General features: G+C 41.1%; 1 protein-coding gene across 15 annotated transcripts in view; it reads right to left on the reverse strand.

The window, feature by feature from the left end:
* NEK7 (NIMA related kinase 7) overlaps positions 1–25,457 on the reverse strand; it is a 149,538-nt gene that overhangs the window by 73,315 nt on the left and 50,766 nt on the right. For 13 of the 15 annotated variants that reach the window (XR_003436118.1, XR_003436117.1, XR_003436119.1 and 10 more), the window contains exons 2-3: positions 22,746–22,830; positions 4,530–4,670 (exon numbers count right to left, since the gene is read on the reverse strand). Coding sequence is in view for 10 of the 15 variants with exons in the window: in XM_027122117.1 (XP_026977918.1) it covers positions 4,530–4,670; positions 22,746–22,802 (198 nt within the window). In the remaining 5 variants the exon portion in view is untranslated. Of the gene's footprint in view, positions 1–619; positions 724–4,529; positions 4,671–22,745; positions 22,831–25,457 lie in introns of those variants that run through there. The other 2 variants (XM_027122125.1, XM_027122123.1) reach the window with 2 other exon arrangements.

A 25,457-nucleotide genomic window follows, 5' to 3' on the forward strand; every position in this document is an offset into this window, starting at 1 on the left:
ATACTATAAAAAGTGATTTTCTTGATGAATGCTTTAACATAATTATCAAATATAAGTAAATATAAGTAAAACAAATATCAAAGAATATTTGTCCTTTCAGAAAGTTTTTTGGAGATGACCCGGATCAAAAGGGTGAATCTGAACAAATACTGTATATTATCACTATTTATGTTTGTTTGTAAGTATACAAAAGTGCTTTATACAAAAGTGACTCTAATAAATGTCACTGACTGACAATGGATGTCCCACAGTAAAACAGTATTATTCAGCATACAACTTAAGAGTAAGAAAAGACAAATTAAGCATTAATGAACTAAGGATCAAACTACTTCACCTACGATTAAAAAGTCAGGGTAAAAAAGGTCAAAGAACTGAGACACAAAAAACCAAAATTCATGCTATAACATCACGTCTACCAATTCCAATTACACAGCTCTAATCAATGAACTAAGTATAATAAAACAGAGATTAAGTGGACCAGATCAAAACAATTCTTTGATAATCTTCCAACACAAAGAACTGTGGTTCTGAGACACAGCCCGATGCCTGTGAAGACTTTCCCAACCTCCCTCTCACCCTGGGCCCCTCAAGGCTGCGCCCACTGTGGTTCCTCCCTCACTATTTTAGACGTGTCTTGGCTGCACTTCCACTGGAATCCACGAGCCCCGTTATTCTGTTCATGCTGGCGTTCTCAAAGCCTTAAGAAGCTAACCACTGAACATCAGGTGATCGCTAACATTGGAGAAGTGAACTGAACGAGCAACAGGAAGGGAAGCAGGGAGACAGGGAAGCAAAGCCAGTATGTGGAATTGCAAAAATGTTCCATCAGTTAAGAACCATCTTAATTTTGGCAAACAAATCATGACGGGATGTGGGCAAATTTTCTAGAAGGTTGGTTAATGCTGTCATACACTGCAGGCTCTCAACCTCTTTATGATTTCAAAGAAGGGACATGCATTCAGTACACACTCTTTCCTTTCCACACACAGGTAACAGGCAAACATCCAGGAAAGTCACCAGGGCTTCCGGCAAGTTGGCCACAGAAAAGTGACACCTGACACAGGACAAAGTACAGAAGAGCCTGGAGAACTACGCTGAGGAACCTGCACTCTGCTTCTAAAGAGTCTCATCAAATATTTGTGAGCAGAGAAATGAGTTATAAACGCAACATTTCAACACATGAACTCAACCAGGAAGGATTCTAGAAGAGCTGGAAACAGTGACATGGCCCTTTAGACAATTAAAGTAGCCTTAAAATAACAAATTGCATGAGGATATCCAATGTTTGATTCCTTATGAATTTTTTAAAGAAGGGCTAGGATTCTTCAGGCAGGAAAAGAGTCTGGTCAACAATAGTTTAAAACATTTTCATACTAAGCTGCAGAGGTGGATTTTTAAAAAGGAAGAACCCTGGTCTTTATTGTTCAGCGCAAGTGTAATACATCACAAAAATCAGTAACATGTCTGAAATGCAAATATATTTCTCCTCACAAAGGTTTAAGATACTGTTCCCTAATTACAGAAGCTAAGAATATCTTTACAGCAACAATTCTCTCTTGTATAAAGGAGTTACGTTTAAACTAGAATATGTCCCAATAGCAACCCTAAGAAGCACAGAAGAAGGCAAAGCCCAAAGGACAAACTTGAACTCGGCACAGCGGGAGGCAGCGGTCTGGGGTTTACCATAGTGTGAAGTGGGGGCAGCTGGAGGGGCATCTACCCTGCACTGACTGGAAACACGACCATGCACATCCACTCCGGTCCATTCAATTTTCCAGTCAAAGGAAAGAAGGATACAGGCAACCAGAAACGATGTAGACGGTATTACAAGAGGCCTGGAAGAGCTTTTGTTCTTTCTCCCTCCCTCCCTTTTCCCTTCTTTCTCCCCTTCTTTCTCAGTATTTCCAATGACAAGGTTCTGTGATTTAAAACGCAATCCTTAGAGACAGAACTGAGCGCTGTCTCTCTGTCCACACTCAGGGTCGGGGGTGGGGGGTAGGGGGGAGAGGGAAGCCAGGAAGGCTGCAGGGACTCCACCTAGATGGTCTCTCACTCCATCCATCCATCCATGCATCCGTCCACCCATTCATCCACCCACCCATCCTCCCACCCATCCAAGCATCCACCCATCCACGCACCCACCTACCCATCCATCCACCCACACATCCATCCAGCCAGCCAGCCAGCCAGCCAGCCAGCCCCGCCTTGACACCTGGGGCAAATCAGCAGCTGTCTTCTCTCTAGTCCGTTCTGTGTGTTCAGCTTGTACTTTTATCTTGAAAATAACCGATTCTGAAGATCATTACCCTCCTAGAGAATCCATAGCGAATCCTCACTTCCCTCCTACTCAAAGTCCTGTTCCTGGTTTCAGAGCTCTCCAGGATCTGGTCTCACCTCGACAGCCTGGCTTCCGTTCCAATCCCAGCCACGCCAACAGCTCATACTGACATTTCCTTTCTGCGAACTAGGGAAACCAGGAATCCACGCCGCAGGGTTTAACGTTTCATTGCTCTAGATAGACTCTTTTTCCCTTGGTGGGCAGGAATAAAATTGCTAGCTTCTTTTCCTCCCCCCCCCACAGTGCCCAGAGATACATATTAGAAATTCAATACATTTTAAAAATGCATCAGAGGGCTTCCCTGGTGGCGCAGTGGTTGAGAGTCCGCCTGCCAATGCAGGGGACATGGATTCGTGGCCCAGTCCGGGAAGATCCCACATGCCGCGGAGCGGCTGGGCCCGTGAGCCATGGCCGCTGAGCCTGCGCGTCCGGAGCCTGTGCTCCACAACGGAAGAGGCCACAGTGGTGAGAGGCCCGTGTACCGCAAAAAAAAAAAAAAAAAAAAAAAAAAAGGATCAGAGTTGTTGTTAGGAAATAATCATTCCCAAAGTCATCTGTGTCATAAACACTAATCTCTGCATTGTATATTTTATGTTCTTACTGTAAATGGCAGATTACATGAGAGAAGACGGCTACCCTCACGTGCTGCTGGAGAGAAGGTCAACGGTGCAACCGCTGGAAGAACTCGGTATAAACTTGCAGCACTGACCGTGCGTGGCCCTGGGCTCATCACTTCCATCCTCAGGCACATGCAAAAGGGAGATTCTTGCATGTGTGCACCAGGAAACATACACAGGAACATCACGGAAGTACTGTTTGTAACAGCAAACAACTGTACACAACCAGTAGCACGTAACAAGAACTGGATAGTATACACACGTAGTATGTAATACTACTACTACACACACGCATATCTACATATTGAATACTAGATATATAAAGAATAAAGCATAGCCACACACACCAACATGTGACAACATTTATATAAGTTCAAAAATGCAAAAGCAAACAACAGATTTATTCAGAAATGTATACAGATTTGGAGAAAAACTCTAAAGAAAAGCAAAGGAACAATACACACAAATTCAGGACATGGTGACCTCTGAAGGAAGGGAGTGGCAGAAGTGTGTCAAAGGTGAGTGGTGGATATGACAGCATCTGTCCTATTCTTTATATCTAACATATATGCCCCATAAAATCTTTCATAAATATTTACTATTTGCTTAAAAATATGAGTGAAAACTGTTCACCTCTGCAACAGCTGTTGCAAGTATACTGATCCCTTACAAAATTAAAATAATAATAATAAGAGGACACTGAGGTTTTGCAGGTCTCGACACAGAAAAGACACCAGGGCTGCAGAGTAAAATGGAAAGTCCACAGGCAGGCGTGAACAAGAATGCCCTTCCCTGAAAAAGGGAAGTAAAACGGTACAATGTCAAACACACTCTGGGGCAGAAAGGCAAGTGCTTTCGAGACCAGGGGCGAGTGGACCCATCAGGGCAGTGACCTGTCCTGGGCTCGGGCTGGGGCAGGGCCTGGCCAGGTGAGCTGGGGCAGGTCCATGGATCTGAGGAACCCAGACAGAGTCAGGACTGGAGAGCAGAGCTGATGCTAGAATGATACCAATACAACGTGTGGATTTTACGTAAGACATCAATCCTCTAACTTTACCTATTTCATTTTTTTTTTATTCTCCAGTAAATAAAGTTCACTTCAGTTTTCTTTCATTTATTGCCAGTGTGGCTCTCTACATTAACGAAAACCTCCCCCTAACCTTGCCTGCCGTTTACTGACTTTATCAGGCTGTGCATTCTGTGAGCCTGGTTTCCCTCTGCAGTGCCTGCAGCTCAGGATACAACACGTAGCCAAACGTCCAGTTAGGAGCCATGGTGACAACTCAAATCTGCCTCTTAAAACCTAGAGCTGTGAAAGCTTTTCTAAGATCATTCTAGTCATTACTGAATCTGGGTGAACAAAACCAGCTGAACTTTAAAAGTAGTATTAAAACTAAAAAATGATTTCCACCATGTATTGCACTTAATGCAAGTGTTTACAGTACAATTTTTATTCCTTCCCATCGTTCTCAACTTAAGACTGTCATGACCCAATCATTCAGGATGCACTTTTCTCTATTTATTCTTCACAGAGTATAATTTTACGTGGATTTATATAATTAAAGTCATCTTACCTGCACTTTTTTTAAAGCTACTGGTACTCCATCCAAGAGACAGGCTGCTCTATAAACTTCACTAAATTGCCCGCGACCAATTTTCTTTTCTATTCGAAAGTTGGCTAATGTATTATAGCCCATATCCGGTCGTAAGGCCTTCTGTAATTAAAAAAGTCAGAAAAGTTTTCAATCACACAATATACACACAATCATTGATTGTCTTCACATAAGTAGGTGATTTCTATGGTAAACCCGCAGACAGCCATTCACTCGACAAGTATTTATCGAACTATTCATATTATATAAAAATACACACATATACATATAAATTCACCTAGTCCAACCTGCCAAGTAATGTATGAAAATCTTCTAAACTTCCTGACAATCATTTAAGTTCTACCAAGAACAATTCCAGTGGCAGTGAGTTTACCACCTCATCATTAAGGTTTTTTTAAAAAGACGTAATATACCCTGAGAGAACCATAATTCAAAAAGAGTCATGTACCAAAATGTTCATTGCAGCTCTATTTACAATAGCCCAGAGATGGAAACAACCTAAGTGTCCATCATCGGATGAATGGATAAAGAAGATGTGGTACATATATACAATGGAATATTACTCAGCCATAAAAGAAACAAAATTGAGTTATTTGTAGTGAGGTGGATGGACCTAGAGTCTGTCATACAGAGTGAAGTAAGTCAGAAAGAGAAAGACAAATACCGTATGCTAACACATATATATGGAATTTAAGGAAAAAAAAATGTCATGAAGAACCTAGGGGTAAGACAGGAATAAAGACACAGACCTACTAGAGAATGGACTTGAGGATATGGGGAGGGGGAAGGGTAAGCTGTGACAAAGCGAGAGAGAGGCATGGACATATATACACTACCAAACGTAAGGTAGATAGCTAGTGGGAAGCAGCCGCATAGCACAGGGAGATCAGCTCGGTGCTTTGTGACCACCTAGAGGGGTGGGATAGGGAGGGTGGGAGGGAGGGAGACGCAAGAGGGAAGCGATATGGGAACATACGTATATGTATAACTGATTCACTTTGTTATAAAGCAGAAACTAACACACCATTGTAAACCAATTATACTCCAATAAAGATGTAAAAATAAATTTTTTTAAAAAAAGACGTAATTGTGTAAAAGCAATTTTGGGTTCACAGCACTATTAAGAGGAAGGTGCAGAGGTCCCACATGCGCCCCCTGCTCCCACACATGGACTGCTTTCCCCGCTACCAACACCCCCCCCAGAGTGGGACTTTCGTTACAACTGATGAACCTGCACTGACACATCATTATCACCCAAAGCCCGTGGTTTACGTTAGGGTTCACTCTGGGTGTCGTACATTCTATGGGTTTGGACAAATGTATAATGACATGTATCCATAATTACAGTATCATATAGTATACTTTCACTGCCCTAAAAAATCCTCTATACTCATCCCTCCCTCCCCACTAAACCCCAGCAGCCACTGACTTTTTACGGTACCGATCGTTTTGCTTTTACCAGAATGTCACATAGTTAGAACCATACAGTATTGTAGCCTTTCAGATTGGCCTCTGTCACTCAGTACATAATTACATTTTTAAACAATATTTTTTTGTTGTTTGTGGAAAATGTCATTTCTTTTTGAAACTAACACATTTTAGTACTTACTACGCATCGGGCACTGTACTAGCTGCTAGGGAAACAGAGATGCATCAGAAACGCTTCTGCTCTGAAAGAGCTTACACAGGTACAGGGAAGGGGCTCTCAACAGCGCTGAGAAAGAATTACAGGTGCTGGGAGGCAGCACCCCAGCCGTCCCCATTTGGAGGCAAATCCCAACTCCTTATACGTTTTATCCACTGTCCTAGTTCTTTCGTTCATTGTTTACAGACTCATTCATTCATTCAACCAGTCATAGGACAGATCTAGGATCCACTAGGATCCAACACTGTCTGCTGCTGAGGTTACCACACATGTCCAAGGAATACTGCCTTTTAAGCTCCTCATGACACTCATAATCTATCTGTAGCGATCTACCTATAAAAGTGTAACGATAGTTTAGCCATCATATGCCCTTTTATCGTCTCTCTTTTGGCTAAACACACACGAGCCTTTTCAAGATTCCTGATTACTGGTAAGTACACGCCTCTTGGCCTTTTACCACTCTGCTCACATTCTTCTGGACCTGCTCTACTCTGAGCCGACTCAGAGTAAACATGACGTTCTCGTGGGGCCTGACTGGGCCCCCTCTAGTAACACTGAACATTAAATACCTATTAATGCAACCAAAGGGCGCACTGGTTCCTAAACCCACGAAAGTAATTTGATCTCTGAGTCCCTCAAGCAAACCTTAGTCAAGGCTGATGACCCCATGACTTATGTAAAAGGCTATTTTGACACATGGGCATTACACTAACCCCTAATACATGTTACCTTGTTCATTTCACTACATCTGTCATGCTAGCAAAAACTCTAAAATTCTGCCAAAGTTTCACTGTCATTCAAATACAATGTTTCTCAAAAAGAGAAAAAAGGTAGCAATGATTTCTACTCTTGTGCATTGCTTTTCTTTCTTCGGAAAGTCCAAAATATTGTCAAGAAAAATACCACTCTTCCTTTAAGACATGCAAAATAATCAGAATACAAATTTCACAAACTCATTATATAAATATAAAACCATAAATAATTGTTAGAATAACAATAGTAACATTACTACAATAATAAAAGGTTCTGTTTTGGTACCTACAACTTAACAGGTCCTATAAATTAGTACCTCATATGCCATCTAATTCAATTCTCATGACAATCCTATAAGGTAGATGTTATCAAACCAAATCACTGTCTAGCTGATTCCCAATCCCCAATTCCTAAGTATAGGCTTTGCTATACTGCCAGGGTTACTAAACAAAGTCACCTACAATGTGATACAACATTATGGGACCCTACATGATGATCCACAGTATTTTCAAGTTCAATTTTCAATTTCAGGCCTTTTGATGAAAAAACAAAACTGGGACTAGAAACATGTATGTCAAAAATGAAAATAAAAACAAAATTATAAAATAAAGGGAGACAACCTGCCACTCTGTTCATATATAAGATTTCTTTTTGTGGTCACTGAGATGAATTTATAATTAAGTGTCACTGTGACACCTACTTAACAAAGGAAACTTACAAAGCCTCACTTCTCAGATATATTCAGTGGATATTAGCAACTTGTTTAGTTTCCTTAACTTTGTTTCATTTAAAGAGGAGAGACTTTTTAAATTGTCCAGGCTTTTCTAAAAAATCTTTTTTTTATTTTTTAATTTACACACTAGGATAGTCTGCAACATTTGAGAAATAGGTTTTCTTCCTCTCCCCAAAATGTACAGACCATTCCTTCTCCCGATGAAACCTGTCAATCTCAACAGTGAAATACAGCTTCATCATTAGGAACGGTATCACGCAATCCATATCCTTTAAACCTGACTGGGAATTCCATCTTCTGTCTGCACAATAACTGACAAATATTAGCCTGAACTGCTAAGGCAGTGTGACAACCGCATGCTGAGAGCAAAGTCTCACTAATGTGTTTTGGCATGCAGGTTTGTAATCACACATTTACATATGCAATGACCTACATTTGCATGTCAGATCACACACTGTCTCGGTTTATTAAGGCTGGGCACCTCCCTGTGCTTGGCGGCCAGAGCGGGCGAGAGAGGGCCAGAGGGCGGTGTTTTTTGGCAGTTGAGGGATGAACTGCCACCAAGGATTAGGTTGATATGGCCTGAGCATTAGACACTTCATTAGACGTAATCTGTTTAACAGTGGGCAGTGTATGTAAACTTCACAGCCCATTTGCGGCACCTTTTCCCCCCATGGCCTTTCTTCAAAGGGCAGTGTGGGTGAGTGACAGCTTGTCTCATCTGCTCCCATGTCCCGTCACCCAGTGTAGACGTGCAGAGCTGACATGAGAAGAAGCATAGCTGCACATCTCCGACTACCCCCCCGTGTCTGTGCCACGCTGCAATTTGTATAAAAATAAGCCTGTGTAGGATGAGGTCTCCTTTAAGAGATCGCCAGGCAGGTTATACATATACTTCGGTAATGACTCTCTGATACTGTATTCAGTGCCACAGTTCATTTTGATGAGTTACGCCCCATGTAAGCAGCGCTGTATGAGGTGCTTAAAATAAAAAAGATGGTATCAAATCAGTGCCCACACAAGTAAAGAACTATTTTTAGGAAAGAGCTATATTCTCTTTTTTGGATGATGTCCAATTCCCCATATTCTTTAGCTTAGCATTTTAATTATAATGGGAATAAAATAACCCAGCAAAATAATGAGATTCAAATCAGTATAAAATATAAACCAAATAAAATCAGTTCAGTTGCCTTTCCATGCTCTCATTCTGGTGGATAAACTGGGTCTCAGTCTCTGTAGTCCCTTAATGACCAGGGTATCTGTCTGAGCTGCACAAAATGGCTTTTGGATTCGATGTGAGTCATTTAAAGGATTTTTAACTTTTATGAAAGTAAAAAGCTACTCTGCTTCTTCCGCAACACACTGACACCCACCTACGACAGGAGCTCTCTCAGTCACCTGGCCCCTGCCCTGGGCCTCCCCTCCAACCACACCGTTCGGCGCCAAATGCGCCTGCAGCTCCGGCCCCTCCGTGCAAGGCATCTGTGTGTCCCAGGCCCTCTGAGGGACTGCGCCCCTCGCACCTGGCCAGCCCAGCTCGTCCTGGGGGCTGACTTGCCAGTCCTTCTCAGGAATCGTCCTCAGCTCGCCAGGAGGCTTTGCTTGCTCCTGCCCCTGGGCCTGTACAGCAACCGACAGCAGTCAACTCTCCACACAGTGGTGCAAACTCAGGCACTGAGCTAGGTTCCAGACCTCACTGGATTTTAATTATTTGTTTACACGTGTATATTTCTCCCTCCAAACACAGAGTTTCTCAAAGACAGAAACCAAGTTTTATCTTTGTGTCCAGATGCCATGAAGGCAGCTCAACATGAAACAGACAATAAATATTTACTAAGTAAGTGAATGTAGCTGAAAGAACTTAATGAATGTAAAAGTTCTAAGTGCATCCCCATGACTGTAACCGCGGAGAAGCTCCCAGCAGGTCTGAGGCAGAAGCTCCATGGGGAGTGGGGAAGCTCCAGACCTGCAAGTGGACGCTGTCTCTGCCAGTAACAGCTTCCCAACAGGTGAGACAGAGACTCCCCTTGCACCCGCAGTAGGAAAGGGGACCTTAGTGCTAATTCACTGCCCTCTTAGGGCAGTACAGCAAGCCCTGAACACTGTGCTCTGAGGCCGGACCTGGGCCAGGCGGTACAGAAGAATCCACTGAGTTCCCATAAAGCCCCAGAGAAACGGCACACGTTCTGGAGTCAGTCAGCAAGGCCTGGGCTCGAAACCCCAGTTCTAACGCCCAGTATCTTTCTCAGCTGGGCCAGCTACCCAAACCTTGTTTCCCACTTCTCTAGCATAGGGGTGAACCCCCACAAAGAACTGTGCGTGAGTGTCCCCTGGGACAGAGCCAAGCTCACGTACTCCCTCACCGTCATCTATGCCCCCTCCCCCAGGGGCGCCAGTGGTAACAGCCTGCCACCGACCCTCTCTCCCCACAGGCTCTGGATTTGTACAGCCTCCTGCATGTCCTCGGGTTTTCAAGACTGAAATTCTTTAGTCTTGACCCTGATTTGCTTCTTTGGTCCTCTTCCTCTGGCCGAAACTGGAGTTTGTCTGTATCTACAGCTAGGCTTCCCATATGCCAGCCACATCCTTACTAGGGTCTCTGAGCACTGCCCAGCCTTGGGCTCTGCCTTCCAACCAGGACACCCCAGTTATCACGCGGACTGTCTTCCTGATTCATGAATGAACACAGCCTGATCCCCTGGGTGTAAGGCTCCTTGGTGCCATACTCTAGAGCTAACTAAAATTATTCTGCCCGAAGGCCTCCTAATTGTTGTGGGGGAGCATGCAATAAACAAAACCACATGTGGCCGCAATTCAGCTATCGGGCTGGAACATGCTCACAGTAAAGTTTAAATTCACAGGCAAAGTGAAGATAATAACTGCTTGAAAGCCCATAAACCCTACAAGTGTGAAGCTGCAAGCTCTTCGTGACAAAAGAAACTGAGAAAGGGTGTGATTAATTCAGCACAGGGTAGCTTCTAAACTTACTAAATAAAGACTACATACATACCCCATACAAGAATTTTCAAACAGATTCATTTTTGGAATAAGTCTCAAAATATAACTAATTAACATGAATAACATAACTGTAAGCCTACATACATTGTTTTGATATTGTTATTGTTTTATTGTTTATTGTTTTTACTGTTGTTATTTTATTTCTTAATTACTAACTATAAGACACCCACAACTCCTTAAATAAAGGACACGATTAAAACAGATGTTGGAAGCATTTGCATTACATTTTTGTGGTAAATTATGTTTAGTCTCTTGAGATATGTGAATCTGCAAGTTATACTATAAAAGAACCCTAAAATCTCAGAAATATAAAATAAATACTCAAAATTACATATGACAACTAAAAAAAAATCAAACTCTAGAGTGAAGGAAGCTTTTTATAACACCTTAAGTGTTCTGCATTCTCATTAATGAAATCTCTTGTTGATCTGAATGCACTTTAATTACATACCGCCACATCTTGCTAACTAATTGGGATTAACTTCTACATGTCAGTCTGTTAACTGCTTCCTTCACATAAATACTTTTCATTTTAAAATAAAATTCCTTCTGCTGTGCCACAGGTTCATACTATCACAGGTGCAACCTCGTTAAACAATTAATAATTTCCCATGACTAAATTAATTTCTTTAATTTCCTTTAAATTTGAAGGCAGGAACATTTAATGAGCAGTAAGATAATTCAGGGTAACATGATGATGATAATTCTCTCTGGGGAAATTAGAAGAGTCACAGCATGGACTCAACAGACTCCCCAGAGAGAAAATTATGTCCTGATAATTCCTAGAGGTATTGTTATCAATGATCTAATATACAAGCCAGTATTAATTACAATATTTAACATCATTAATATGGTTTTCACTGTTACTGCAAATTCACCTCTTACTGGTGATTTTCATATTACCAATTATGTAATCTAATAAACTATATATTAACATTATTAAATTTCTCAAAAATTTAAAAGTTACAAAACTTCAAAATGCCCTTCAATTTTATCTGGCAATAAAGCTCATGCTATGTATGATCTTTAAAGAGATTACTCACCTCCAAACTTCAAAAACTAGAACATCCTTTCGACAATATCTAACATAAAGCTGTTATACATTATTTTCTACAAACCTCACTAGAAATAAAAAAAAAACACATATTAAAAACAAAAACAAAACACCACATGTGCCAGCAGAGTCTAATTAGTCATGCTTCTTCCCATGTGAAAAATGATCTCCCTAAAATTTCTTTAACTATTTCAAAAGTAACCTATTCCTAAAGACACTAAGTGTCTGAGATTTACATCAGTTGGAACAATATGCCATTAATCATTATAACTGGCTTTTTATCAAACAAAGGAGAGAATTCACTATAGCATAAGAAAAATGAGTGATCAAATACAACCAATTATCTAGTTAAACATTTATAAGACCCCAGTGTTTGTATCATTTAATCATCATTAGTTACACTACCCAGCATAATCACTATATCCAAATTATGTAACCAGAAATACTGATGACCTTTCCCAGCATTTCATGAGTAGGATAATGATGAAGACACTCCCATCTGCCCCATGAGCACCACCAGCCATACCTGGTACAATTAAACATGGCAAGCAAAAGCCTTTCCCTGAGAGAAACAGAGACAGAGACAGACACAAATAGAGGGAAGAGGTTTTCTACAATGTATTCATTTATTCCACAGTTATTAACAGAGGAGGGAGATTAAACAAATACATAATCCAAAACAATAAAAAAACAATAAGCAAATACATAATAGTATCTAATATTTAAGCATATGCAGAGAAATAAGACAGAGTGATATAATGGAAAATGAGTGGATGGTTATTTTAGAGTGGGTAATTCTGGGATGACCTTGGTGAGAAGGTGACGTTTATGGTGAGATTAAAAGACCAGAAGAAAAAAAAAGGGCAGAAAGAAAACCTGGAGAAAATGTCTCGAGGAAAGAATGAACTGGGTGTGCTGAAGGAACACTGGCTGGAAGATGGAGAACAAGGGTGACAGGCTGAGGAACGAGGTTAGAGGCGAGCATGACAAAACCGCACGGCACTCTGACAGCACCAGTGAGGGACCTGGGTCTCCAGCAGGGAAGCACGGTACTGTGGGCTAACACACATTTTACAATGACAACTCACGACGCTGGTGGGGAAGGAATGGACAGGAGGATGAGTAAAGCAAGAGTGGAAGCAGGGGGACTGGACAGGAGGAAGTGGACCTGACCTGACTGTTGCGAGAAGACGCGAACAGCAGACGGAATCAGGATATGATCTTGAGGTGGAGTCAAAGGAGCTGCTGATGAATTGAGTATGAGGAGAGGGGGACAGAGAGAAATCAAGGATAAGTCATGGATCTGGGGCTTGAGCACCTTGATGGACAGTGATGCCACTGACTAGGATAAACAAGGCTAACGAAGCAACGGTGTGGGCAGAAGGCAGGTAATAACAATGTAATAAAGGATGTAAGATGATGCAGAACCAACCACTAGTGGAGAAACCTATGCTCCAAGAGTGTCACTGGCAGAACGTCGTCACCATCACCCTCACCCTCATCCCCGTCGTCTGGGTCCTATCTACGTGCCAAGCACAATCTTAGAAGCTCCATAGCTCATAGGAGGTAAAAGCTATGATTCCTCTAATTTATTAGTAAGAAAAGTGAAACATACAGATGTCCAATAACCTGTCCTCCATCACACAGCCAGAAAGTGGGGCATCCAAGAATTGACCCCAGGCAATCCGACTTCAGGGCTCAGGCCCTGAACCACCCCACAGAACAGCCAGCGCTTCTGATTGCCCCCAGCTCCCCTACGTGTTCCCCCCCCACATATAAATTCTGGTGTCCACAGGGCTCCATCCTCAGCCTTCTCTTCTCACTTTGCTCATCACTCTGGGCCACGGAACCCATTGCTCCCTCTCTCCCATGTGTTGGTTCTGGAAGTTAGTGCTGCCTGAAACTGAGTCCTGGTGCCCCCCTGGCGCTCTCCTGGACACCCTATCGGAACTCTCCTAGAAATCCCTCCCCCTCCATCCCCCTCTTCTCCTACACTGAATGATACCCAGTCAAGGAAAAAAAATAAATAAAAGGAATGCATAATTAAATGTATTCTAGATAAGTGTTCCTGGAAAAAGAAGTGCTTATCAAAATTTCTAAATCTGAGGAATATTTGTTTTATGAATATTTAGTGAGAAAGATGTATGAAACATAACCACAGTCATATGAAGAAGTCATAATATTCACATAATAATAATATAAAGGGAGACAAAATATAAAGGTATGCTAAATGTAAAATGACACAACCGATTCTAACAAACATATTAGAACCTATACATTCAACATTGCCCTTCAAACAAGCACCGTGAGAGGATATGGACTTACTCCAGGAAGGCTTCCAATACTGAAAATATGTTTGAAATTCCTCCTTGGACTGTAATCAGTTTGTGAATCACATGAAAATTACTGGTCTCATTTAAGAAGATATCTCATTTTGATCGAAAGAAGAATACCAAGACTATTTATTTTTTTCACCAAGTACATACTTGGCTCCAAAAGATTTCTGAATCTTCCAAATATTACGTTCACCCTCAAAAATGGAACAATTTTCATTACTGTATTTATTAAAACTATATTTCAGGCTCTGAATGCAATTCCAAATAGAACTGGGAAACTGTTTTGATTAATGTCGACCTCATCTTTGCCCACATCAGACTATTCAAATAGAAATTTCCAAGACAGCAGATGAGAGAATCCTTACCGCATTCCCATTCTTTTAAAACCCATCTAAATTTCTCAAGGCATTTCCTTTAAAATTTAAGGAACATTTACCCCTATATATGTAAATACGAACAAGCAATCTAAATTCAAAACTCAACTAAGCTTTAAATATTTTGATATCACTTCTCATTTGACAGATTTCTTATTATTCTATATTGCCACAGTCTTTTCCTAAAATAACTCTCAAGTAACTAAAATCTATACAACATAATTAGATTGATCAATATTTAGCTTTCACTTAGAGATTAATTCATTCATCCAACAAATATTTATTGAGTACCCATGACCTACTACTCATTGATATAAAGCATGATCTACAGAAGTGAACACTGCACTGCTGGTATAGCATATTCTGATTTGTTAGAAGCATACTAGTGTAAGAAACTACCCAGTAATCATTATTTTCCTGAGAATAATCTTTTTGTTGTCTTCCAAATTACATGTTTCCTCTAGGATAACACTTTCCTTAGGGCCTCTACCATGTAGTTCATCCGCATTATAAGGAGCCTTTATGCTATTAGGTTCCATTAGGGACTAAATCTCCTTGAACGGCTCCTGAGACCATTACCTCAGCATCTGAGATTTGGAGCCGAAAGAGAGCATGGTATAAGCAAGACACGACTGAATCTGTGTCCAAAATAGGGAAAGACACAAAATGCAGCTGGAGAAGAAAAAGGCGACCAGATGATGCAAGACCCTCTACAACACACAAGGAAATGTAGAATCCACCCTAAAAGCCATAGAAACCGGTGCTTTTAGGAAGTGATACGATAAAAAGTACACTTTGGAAAGATGACTTTTGCTACAATGTAAAGAATGAACTAGAAATGGTAAAATGAGAGGTAAAGAGATCAGTTCAGAAGCTTCTGCGATAATCCAGGCAAAAGGTGGCAGTGATCTAAATAAACTACAGTAGTTACAGTCAGGATGTAGAGAATGAGCAGATTCAAGAGCTATTTAGGGAGTAAAATCTAGACAAGAGGAAAACTGCCTAATATAAAGTATGCGATTTGCTTGTTTGTAGTTTGGACGACTAGATGGACGGTGCTAACAGTCACAGGCAAAAGGACAATCTTGGGCAGGAAATAATAAATTCCATCTTGAAGAGTAGGAGCTTGAGGTACCTATAAAAATATCAAGAGTCACGGTGATTGAGAAGATCAGACTGGCCAGGAAATGGATGGGGAGCTTTTTCTAAAAGCTCACTCTAAAGAGTGAGACAGACCCGGTGCCAATCCCAGCCCCGCCACTTACCAGCTACGTGACCAAGGGTGAGTTAGTTCATTGGTCTGAGCCTCGGCCTCTTCATTTGTGAAGTGTGACAGATAACGCCTCCTACAGCTTGCGTTAGGAATAAATGACACACACATTCACAATGCTTTGCACAGGGTGGGTGTGCTGTAAGAACTCAATCAGAAGCATGTACTGATAGCAGCAGCAGGGCTACTGCCCTGGACAAAAGCCAGGGGCCAAGTGTCCAAGTAGTGCGAGGGGTCACGAAGAGGTCAGGAGACAACAGCGACAGGGAAGGTGAACGCCCTTTCTTAGGGTGGCAGAGCCTTGACGCAGCAGGTTTCAGGCCTCCCTACCCCAAGAACAAGGAGGAATCATGGTCTGGAAGAGGCTCTGTGGACAGACAGGCTGCCATCCGACCCCCGATCCTCACGGCGTGGGGTTATTAGAGAACCGGCAGCCTCCACTGAGAGGGTAACGGGAAACAGTGTCCTTGGGGGAAAGAGGTCTGTTCCAGCTAAACCAAGGAGGTGAAAAGAAGTCCATAAGAAATGGAGGATGTGTTTTTTAATAAACCATTTAATATACATTTACTTTTGTATATAGACTGTTACCCAAGAGAAACAAAAATGGTAAATTAAGAGTTCAGACATCTTAGGCCACACCTGACTTCTGGGCTCACAAAGATGTGGAAACCTGTCCTGGAGAAAATTTCTTTCTTTTTCTCTGAGCTCTTCTTCCCTGCTTCGGCGCAGGCTGGTCTCTCACACCTCGGTCTAACAAAGCGTTGCCAGGAATGGCTTCCTATCGTATTTTTGATGTAGGTACCAAGGCACAGGCCACTGCTTGAACTTGTGCCAGGAAGAGAAATTCCAAAGACATTTATGTATCTTAATATTCATTTAAAAGGTGGTGCTTGAAAAGATGGAGAATGGGTTGATCTGACACCCAGTTTGTCTTCAACAAGCATTTACTGAATGCCTACTACGTGCCCTAGGTACCACTCTGGGGTCTCAGGATGAAGCCTATACTCTAGAGAAAGCAGACAGACAATGAAAAAGTGAAAAGGCAATCAATTCTACGCAGAAAAATATGGCAGCAAAGGCTTACTGGTGGGTGTGAAGGTTCCATTTTCATTAAATGATCAAAGAAGGTGATAGTTAAGTATACCCTGGAAGATGATGAGTGAGTAAGCCTATGAGAAACTGCTAGAAGGTTTTAAACAGACACAACTTGACTGAAATTCTGTATTTTACATTTAAAGTTTATATAATTTTGTATTGAGAGCAGGCTGAAGGGAGGCAAGGATGGAGGCTGGGAAGCTACTGAAATAAGTTTGGTGAAAAAGTAAAATTACTTGGACCACAGTAGTAGCAGCAGAGGAGGCAAGAAGTATCCCAATTCTAACTGTGTGTTAAAGATGGAGCTGTGGGGTCTGGGAACAGGTGAGACACAACACGAGAGAGCTGGAAGAAGCCAGGGACGTCTCCAGGAGCTTCAGCCTGGGCAAGGGAAGGATGGACCTGCCACCAACTGTGACAGAGAGGCCTGCAGACAGAAGGGTTGGGGGGGACCATTCAGAGTTCAGCTTCACATGTGCTCGCTTTGAGACATACAAATTTGAGGTCAAGCAGGCAACTGGATACATGAGTCTGGAATTCAGGACAGAGGTCCAGGCTGAGATATAAATGTGAGAGTCACCAGCATATGGATCATACTTAGAATCACAAAACTGGAAGAATCTCCAAGCAGGGATATAGACAGAAAGAGGTCTCAAGCCTTGAAGCCCTCTATTGTTAAGAGGTCCAGGAGGTGAGGAGAAATCAGCAAACGATGGACCAGTAAGACGAGAAAAACAAGGTTCTTGGAAGCTGAGCAATGAACAGGTTTCAAAGAAGAGAGTACCATCGACTACTGAATGCAGCTGATGAGCCAAGGAGGACGAGGCCTGAGAGCTGACCAGGGACGGAGCACCTGCGCATAGCTGGGACCATGACAAGGCAGTCTAGCCGGGAGGGTGGGGAGAAGGCTTAACTGGAGCACATTTCAGAGAGCGAAGGGGGAAACGGGAGACAAACCTACAAATAAAGCTAAGAATTAGCGATAAAAGGCAGCAGAGAAATAGGTTAGTTAACAGCTGGAGAAAAGAAGGACTTTAAAAGCTGGTTTTTGGTTTGGACTTGTTTTGGTTTTGAGATGGGCTGTGACAGGGGACCCTCTACCTGAGTGCTTGCACTTGCACCTGGGCAACAGGATATAAAGAAACCATTATGGACTAAAAATAACTGCACGCATGTGCAGTCGGGCAGTTATGAACAATAAGGTACACACAGGCCCCAAACCAGCGGCCCCTTCTGAGGTGCCAGGAGCAAAAGCAGGGTCCTGCACGAGATCCCTGCACACAGCACCACCCAGAGGGCGAGCAGCCCACCTAAGCCAGGCCTCCTGCCAGACCCACCCCGCCCTCAGCCCGTTTGATGAACCAGCTCAAGCCCCCTCGGGGAGCAAGCAAGGGCACCTACTGCTCGTTTCCACCCCCAGCCCCACCCCGCTGTGGCACGAGTCTCAATAAAGCCTTGCCTGGATCTCTCATCTGGCCTCCTACCAATTTCTATTGATTAAAGAGTCCAAGGACCCGAGCAGGTCACGGTTTATTGTTGAGACGGAGGAGAGAACCACGCGATGGTGTGCTAGTGAAGGGCCCGCAGAGAGGGGCCAATAGGAACAGGGGGTGGGTGGGATCCAGTGGTCAGGGGCGTGCTGGCCTTGGGCACAGTGTGGCTGGTTCATCTGGTGACAGAAAAGGCCAGTCATGTGACTACATGTCTGGGAGAAGTCGGTGGAAGTTCTCTTCTGACTGTTACGGTGTTTTCAAGTGAAACAGGAAGCAAGGGCATCAGCTAAGTGTGAGGACGGGGGAGACAGTGCTGGGGGTTTGGGGAGAGCAGAGATACGAGACGTCGTGAACTGAAACCACGGCGCAAGCCTGCTTTCCTCAGAACAGCTGCTGTTCATTCTCCTGCACCTAAAGTCATTCACTGAAGGCAACTGTCAAAGGCGGAACACCACACCGAAATTTCTATAAACAATTCAAAGAACAGAAGCTGTACTCAATGCTACTTACAACAAACACCTTGGCAAAATCAATTTATCAAAAGAAGTAAACTACATGATGACCCTTAATTCATAAAGTGATTCTGTAAGATGAGCTAAAGACAGGGGAAGGTGATATAATCATCATGTCCAAAACTCATCCCACTCAACACAGTCCACTGGGGGCAACGTCGCTCTGGCCCACAAAGCACCCAGATCACTACCCCAAACATGCTACAAGGTTAGCTTCCTCTCATCCCTACACCTCGCTTCACAGGGATGCAAAAGCACAGGGGGGCTGCAAATAATTTGGGCCACCAGGAAGCTTAAAGGAATGGCTGATCTACCTTACTGCTTGGGTTGGAAGACTCCCAGACAAGGTTCTCATACCTTCCAAGCAATAAAGACGAGGACCGTCTATTTTCCTACCTGTAGATCTGGGAAGCTTTCCCTCTTTCACAGGTAGCCAAAGCGTTACACTAGATAACTTCAAATTTACAAATAATAACTATAACCTAAGTCCTGGTGATTATCATAATTAAAATTAATCCTCCCTTCTAATCACTCCCATAAATTCTTAAAATTGTGCTCTGATTATAATTGTTTTACATTTATCTTTATGATAAAAAGTGAATGTACCATAGTGCTCTTCACTCAATGATCAGAAATCAAAATACTCAAAAAATGTTAGTTGCAAACTTTCATTGTTTTTTTTATTATTTTTTTAATCTTTTTTTTTTTTTTTTTTGCGGTACGCGGGCCTCTCACTGTCGTGGCCTCTCCCGTTGCGGAGCACAGGCTCCGGACGCGCAGGCACAGCGGCCATGGCTCACGGGTCCAGCTGCTCCACGGCACGTGGGATCTTCCCGGACCGGGGCCCGAACCCGTGTCCCCTGCATCGGCAGGCGGACTCTCAACCACTGCGCCACCAGGGAAGCCCCCATTGTTTAAAATTAGTCTCATACTAAAATAGTTTAGTATTTTCCTATTTCTCTGTCACCATCTTTTATATAGTCTGAATTTTCTTTTTTAAATTAAGCTAAATCCATTGTTCCACCAACAAGAGTCCAACAGCATACAAATCTAGTCAAAACATCCTTTCAGTACTTTCTGGCTTTAGTAGAGGAATCAAAGGAAAAAGGGAAGGAAAAGGAAGCTGATAGAAAAAAAATGTCCCTAAGTTCAAGAGAATGACAATACACACAAAAAAATTAATAGAGATACATAAATCTCACATCCTGAAGCTTATAAAAAAGGAACCTCACACAGTACTAAAGAAAAAGGAGCTCTCACAGTAATATGTGAGACCACATATTACACATTACGGGGTTAGAGTATTCATCTCAGAACAAGAAAAAGAAAGATATGCCAAGAATATACATCACTTGTCATTATACAGGGGATTGGTATTTGACACTTAGAAAGTTGACTTCGTTTTCGGTTTATGTCCAGACACGTATTAGCATCACAAAAGTAGGAGTCACTCAGCTAACCATATGTTGCCATATCACCCCGTTATTCAGGCCAATGGTGTGGAACAAAACAAAAGAAGGTTGTCAGCCCCTAGCAGAGCCTGTCCTTTGCCAGCCTTTAAAAATCATGCTACTGAGAGCAGTAACACTTTTCAAAGACTTAATAAGCAATAACGCCTGTAAACTCTTGTCAGGTAATCTCACACCATCAGTCTGGACGCAGAGACAGGAAAAACCCTCCCTCTTTCCCCCACCCCTGGGAGCAGCAGCAGGAGGCAGAGATGAAGGGAACTGTGTGAAAAGAGATGCAGAACCACAGACGTGGTTCTGAAATGTATGCTGCATGGTCCCAGGAAACCATGACTTTCCTGGCTGGTGAGTCAGTAGAAGGCAAAAATGAAAGTGCTCATTTTTTTTTCCTTTGAAATTTAGGACTGTTCAAAACAGAATTTCAAAATCATGACATGAACTACCTAATTTTAGAAGTGCTTCTCTTACTGTCTTCACTAGAAACAATATAATACGGACCCACAGTATCTATGTATGTGTGTAAAACTAGCACTAAGATACGTCTGTATCTAATAGACAGAAACTGCTTACTATAATCTTGATAATTTATGACCATACACAAAATATAGATGGTAGATCTAAAAAATAAAAAACAGTCATCTTGAAATTAAAATATTGGCCTTACTCTAAGCTCTAAAGGGTCTCTTTTCTGAATACGGTACAGAGGATTCAGACGGGTGTAACAAAGAAAACAATGTAAAATTCAATTGGGTAAAGGGCTAATTTAAACATGTTCATTTGAAGGAGTCCCTGGTTGGTTTCAGTCACACATTCTTATTGAGACCCTGCTTCATGTGGGGAGCTGCATTATCACAGGGCATCCAAAGAAAGTAAGACACAGTATAAATCCTCAAGGAGAGTTTAACCCAACAGCAAAGATAAGGAAAATGCCTATGTAAAATGACACAAAGGCCTCAGAAATACCAGAAGAGACATACAAAGGATGCACCATCACGTTTCCAAGGAAAAAATATTATATTCACAAAATCAGAAAAAGCTTCATAGTGGAGATGGCATTTTAGATGGTCCTTAAAGGGTGGGCAGGATTTCAAAAACTGGAGAGGAATATGAGGGTACAAGATGAAAAAAGTCACAGAGGCAGAAAAGATAGTTTATTCTGTAGGCAGTATTTCCCTGCACTGTGCCTCACAGACATGGATTCTGAGAGAAGCCAATAAATGTGCTTAAACAAAAAGGATCCCGTGGTCAAATAAGTCTGGAAAACACTACACCCCAAAACCCCCTCCAGGAAGTTCACAGTGCACCCCAATAATACAGGGAAGGCTCTGAGAAAGTACTGTCATGAAGCAGCTGTGTAAATCCAAGTCTCCCAAACTTATCTGACTACAGAACTCATTTGAAATAACATCTATAACAGACCAATTACAAGTACTGAAATTGAATCTGTGATTTAAAAACTCCCAACAAACGAAGTCCAGGACCAGATGGCTTCACAGGCGAGTTCTACCAAATATTTAGAGATGAGTTAACACCTATCCTTCTGAAACTATTCCCAAAAAACTGCAGAGGAAGGAACACTCCCAAACTCATTCTATGAGGCCACCATCACTCTGATACCAACACCAGACAAAGATACCACGAAAGTACATCTACCAATTCTTCATTTCCAGAAATACGATCAAGCAAAACTTGGACAAGGCTAGCACAGTAAATTTGGGACACTGTAGAAGGTCTCCAACACCAAACTGAAAAAACACGGTATTTATTAATAACAACAACAGAAACGAACTGCTGCCTCTGTGCAGGGATGAATGTTATTTTAGACACGTCATCATGCATCGGGCTTTAGGGTAAGCATCCATGGAGAACACAGCATGCTAGGTAATTAACTTCTATAGTGTGTGGACATGTTTTGCTGAAACATTCCTTTAACTTCATTTCATGCTATAAAAAAAACGAGCAACTACGTAACAGGGGAAACACACTGCTACTCAGAGAAAATAAGAAAAGTGACAGTAACAGAAGGCAGTCGTGGGCAATGCAGGACCAGCCAGAGCAGAGACAGGCACTAGACACACAGGCGCCGCCTTGCCTTTTCTCTTCCTCTCTGAGCCAAACATTAGCTTCCAAAGCCTGTAGGTCATTCAATTCAAGTTAAAAGCTAAAGCTGCCCCCCCTCTTTTTTCATATTTGTACATGAGAACTAAATATTCTAAAACAGTATTTTATAATAAAAACAATCCTGATTGAAGCTTGGAAATTCATACTAGCATTTTTGGCTACTTTATTTCCTAAAGGGACTGTACATGTACTACTTCCTTCCTCACTGCATGTACATCTATGTCTACACACACACACACACACACACACACACTCTCTCACACACACACACACTCTTACGGCTGCATTTATGAGAACAAATTACCTGCGGTTGGAACTGAGGAACAGGTGGTCCTTGCATCCCTTGTGATTGCTCATCCATCGTCTGAAGCAACAGGAACTTCAGAACTCTGCAAAAAATGTAAAGTTGAAATTTAAATAATGCAATCATTACCAATACATACTTGAGATGAACCTAATGCTTCAAAAATGTCCATTAAGACACTCTATACTCTTATCTGCCATTCGCTAAATCCAAGCTCTGCTTAGCTAACACAAATATTCACTATCTCAGCTAATTCTTATCAAAAGTAGCATGTTATGCTTAGAAAATCCCGTTTTGTGAGATGAAATTCTCTCTTCTCCATTACATCTTATAGATCAAAGAGGCATCCCCTCTCCCTCCCTGACGTGAGAAGATAATAACCACGGTAAGCTTCCCAGAATTGTGGCTAACATTTTACATTCCTAAAATGCACTTCATCTTCATGTTCTAAAAATGTTAGCACTTTGGTTCTTCATGTCCAACTATAATGCTTACTGTGATTTTTAGGTTTAAACTTAAAAGGCCTGTCCTCATATGAGGGTGTTTACTCTTTTATACATATTTTTTTGTAATTACAAAACATCCACCCATTAATTCAGTAAACACAGGCTGAAGACCAAGCATACGCCAAGTCCTGCACAAGGCTCAAGAACTGAACTATAAACACAGCTGACACCCCTGTCCAGGAGCCACTTCTGCACTGATTCTACACAACACCAAGTATCTCTAGGTTCTTCATAAGTGTAATTTTATAACTAAAATCTTGTGGGTTAAAAAACTAGGGTCCATTTAAATAGGATCAACAGACAGAAATTAAAACACATTTTCACTTCATTATACCCTTTAAAAAGCAATAAAAATATTCTAGACATGGGTTATTTGTATTGCAAATATTTTTTACCATCTTATAGAAAACCTTCCCAATGGCATCTTTTAATTAACTTATGAACAGAAATTCATAAATTTAATATGTTCTAATTGATCAATCTTTTCCTTTATGGTTAATGCTTCTGTGTACAAAATGCTTAATAATTTAAGAATTATTTCCCTACTCTAAATTCTCATACATTATCTTTCAATGTAAGCTTTATTGCTTTGGCTTTCATATCTAAATTTGCAATTGATCTGGAATTAAAGTCTTGTACAATATATGGTGAAGTCAATATTTAGTTTGTTTTTCCATATGGCTATCCAACTGGTTTCAAATCATATACTGCAAAGACTGTCCTTTACCCCACACCCCATTACAGTGCTACTATATCATTTTCATCATGTATCAAATGACTGCACACATATATATAATATAGCAGTGTATGGTGTAGGTTTATTATAAAGTCTTGTTACATGCTTAATCACATATATGATTTTAATATAAATTTTAGAACCAGCCTGTTTGTTTCTATTTAAAAAAAAAAGTCTATTGAGATTTTGATTACAAGTACATGAACCCTATAGATCAATTTGGAGAAAACTGACATTTAATAATATTGGGTCTTCAGACCCATGAATACAGGATATCTCATTTATTTTAGGTTTAATTTCTTTCAGTAATGGTTTTCAGTTTCAATACTGGCCTTTCACATGTTTTTTCAGGTTATTTCCTAAGTATATTATATTTTTTGATACTATTGTTAATGGTAGGTGTTTTTTATTTCACTGTTCTGATAGCATACAGAACTACAACTGATTTCTGTATATTGACCTTTTATCTTGCAAACTTGTTAAACTCTCTTATTGGTTCAAGTAGATTTTTTGTAGTTTCTTGCCTTATTGCAATGGCTAGAACCTCCAGTACAATGAATAGAAGCAGAGACATCATTTTCTTATTCCTATCTGAGGAGGAAAGCATTCAGCAATTTACCATTAAGTATAATGTAAGGTGTACATTTTTCATAAATGCCCTTAATTTATCAGGTTGAGCTAGTGCCCTTCTATCCTTACTTTGCTGAAAGATTTTATAAAGAATAGATGTTAGATTTCTGTCAAATTCTTCCTCTGTGTCTGAGCTGATTATACATGTTTTAAATTGTTAAAATGTTGAATTTTGGTGGTTCATTTATTTTAAATTTTGAACATTCATTTTGGTGAACACTAAGCCAGTATTCATTTCTGGGATGGACCCCATTTAGTCATGATATATAATCCTACTTATGTATTTTTGGATTCAATTTTATATAGTGTTGGATTTGAGGAGTGAGGAGGGGGAAGGAGAAAGAGAATCCCAGTAACGAATCAGAATACATTTTAGTGTGAAATCTGAATCATTAAACAATCAACAGACAATGCTTTAAGGCTACACATTAAGGCAACATTGGTTATTTAAAATGTGTATAAGCAACAAGGACACTTTTGCAAAAGGCAGTATAAATTAAACAGTTTCTCCAGCTTAGGAAAAGAAAAGCTATTACAAACCAACTACACATCCAAAATGGTATCTTACAACTTAACTGCTATTATTCTAGTGCAGGACAGATTATTGCTCAAAACTGCACATTTCAGAACACCAAGAAATTTTCATTTTTTTTGTTACATTTTAAGCAAGACAACATCTGAATAAAGACTTAAATTTAAAAAAAAAGAAATCTAAATCATTAAAATCAACATTTCACATCTAGTGTCCCACAGATAGTTTCCCAAGACACTTCATAAAAAAAAGGTTTCCTGGTCAAAGACCTCTGTGAAATACTACTCGCTATATGAACCTCTCTTAGA

This window comes from Aethalodelphis obliquidens, unplaced genomic scaffold (assembly GCF_003676395.1).
Source record: "Aethalodelphis obliquidens isolate GAN/ISIS:26980383/991018 unplaced genomic scaffold, ASM367639v1 scaffold24, whole genome shotgun sequence".
NCBI classification, from domain to species: Eukaryota; Metazoa; Chordata; class Mammalia; order Artiodactyla; family Delphinidae; genus Aethalodelphis; species Aethalodelphis obliquidens.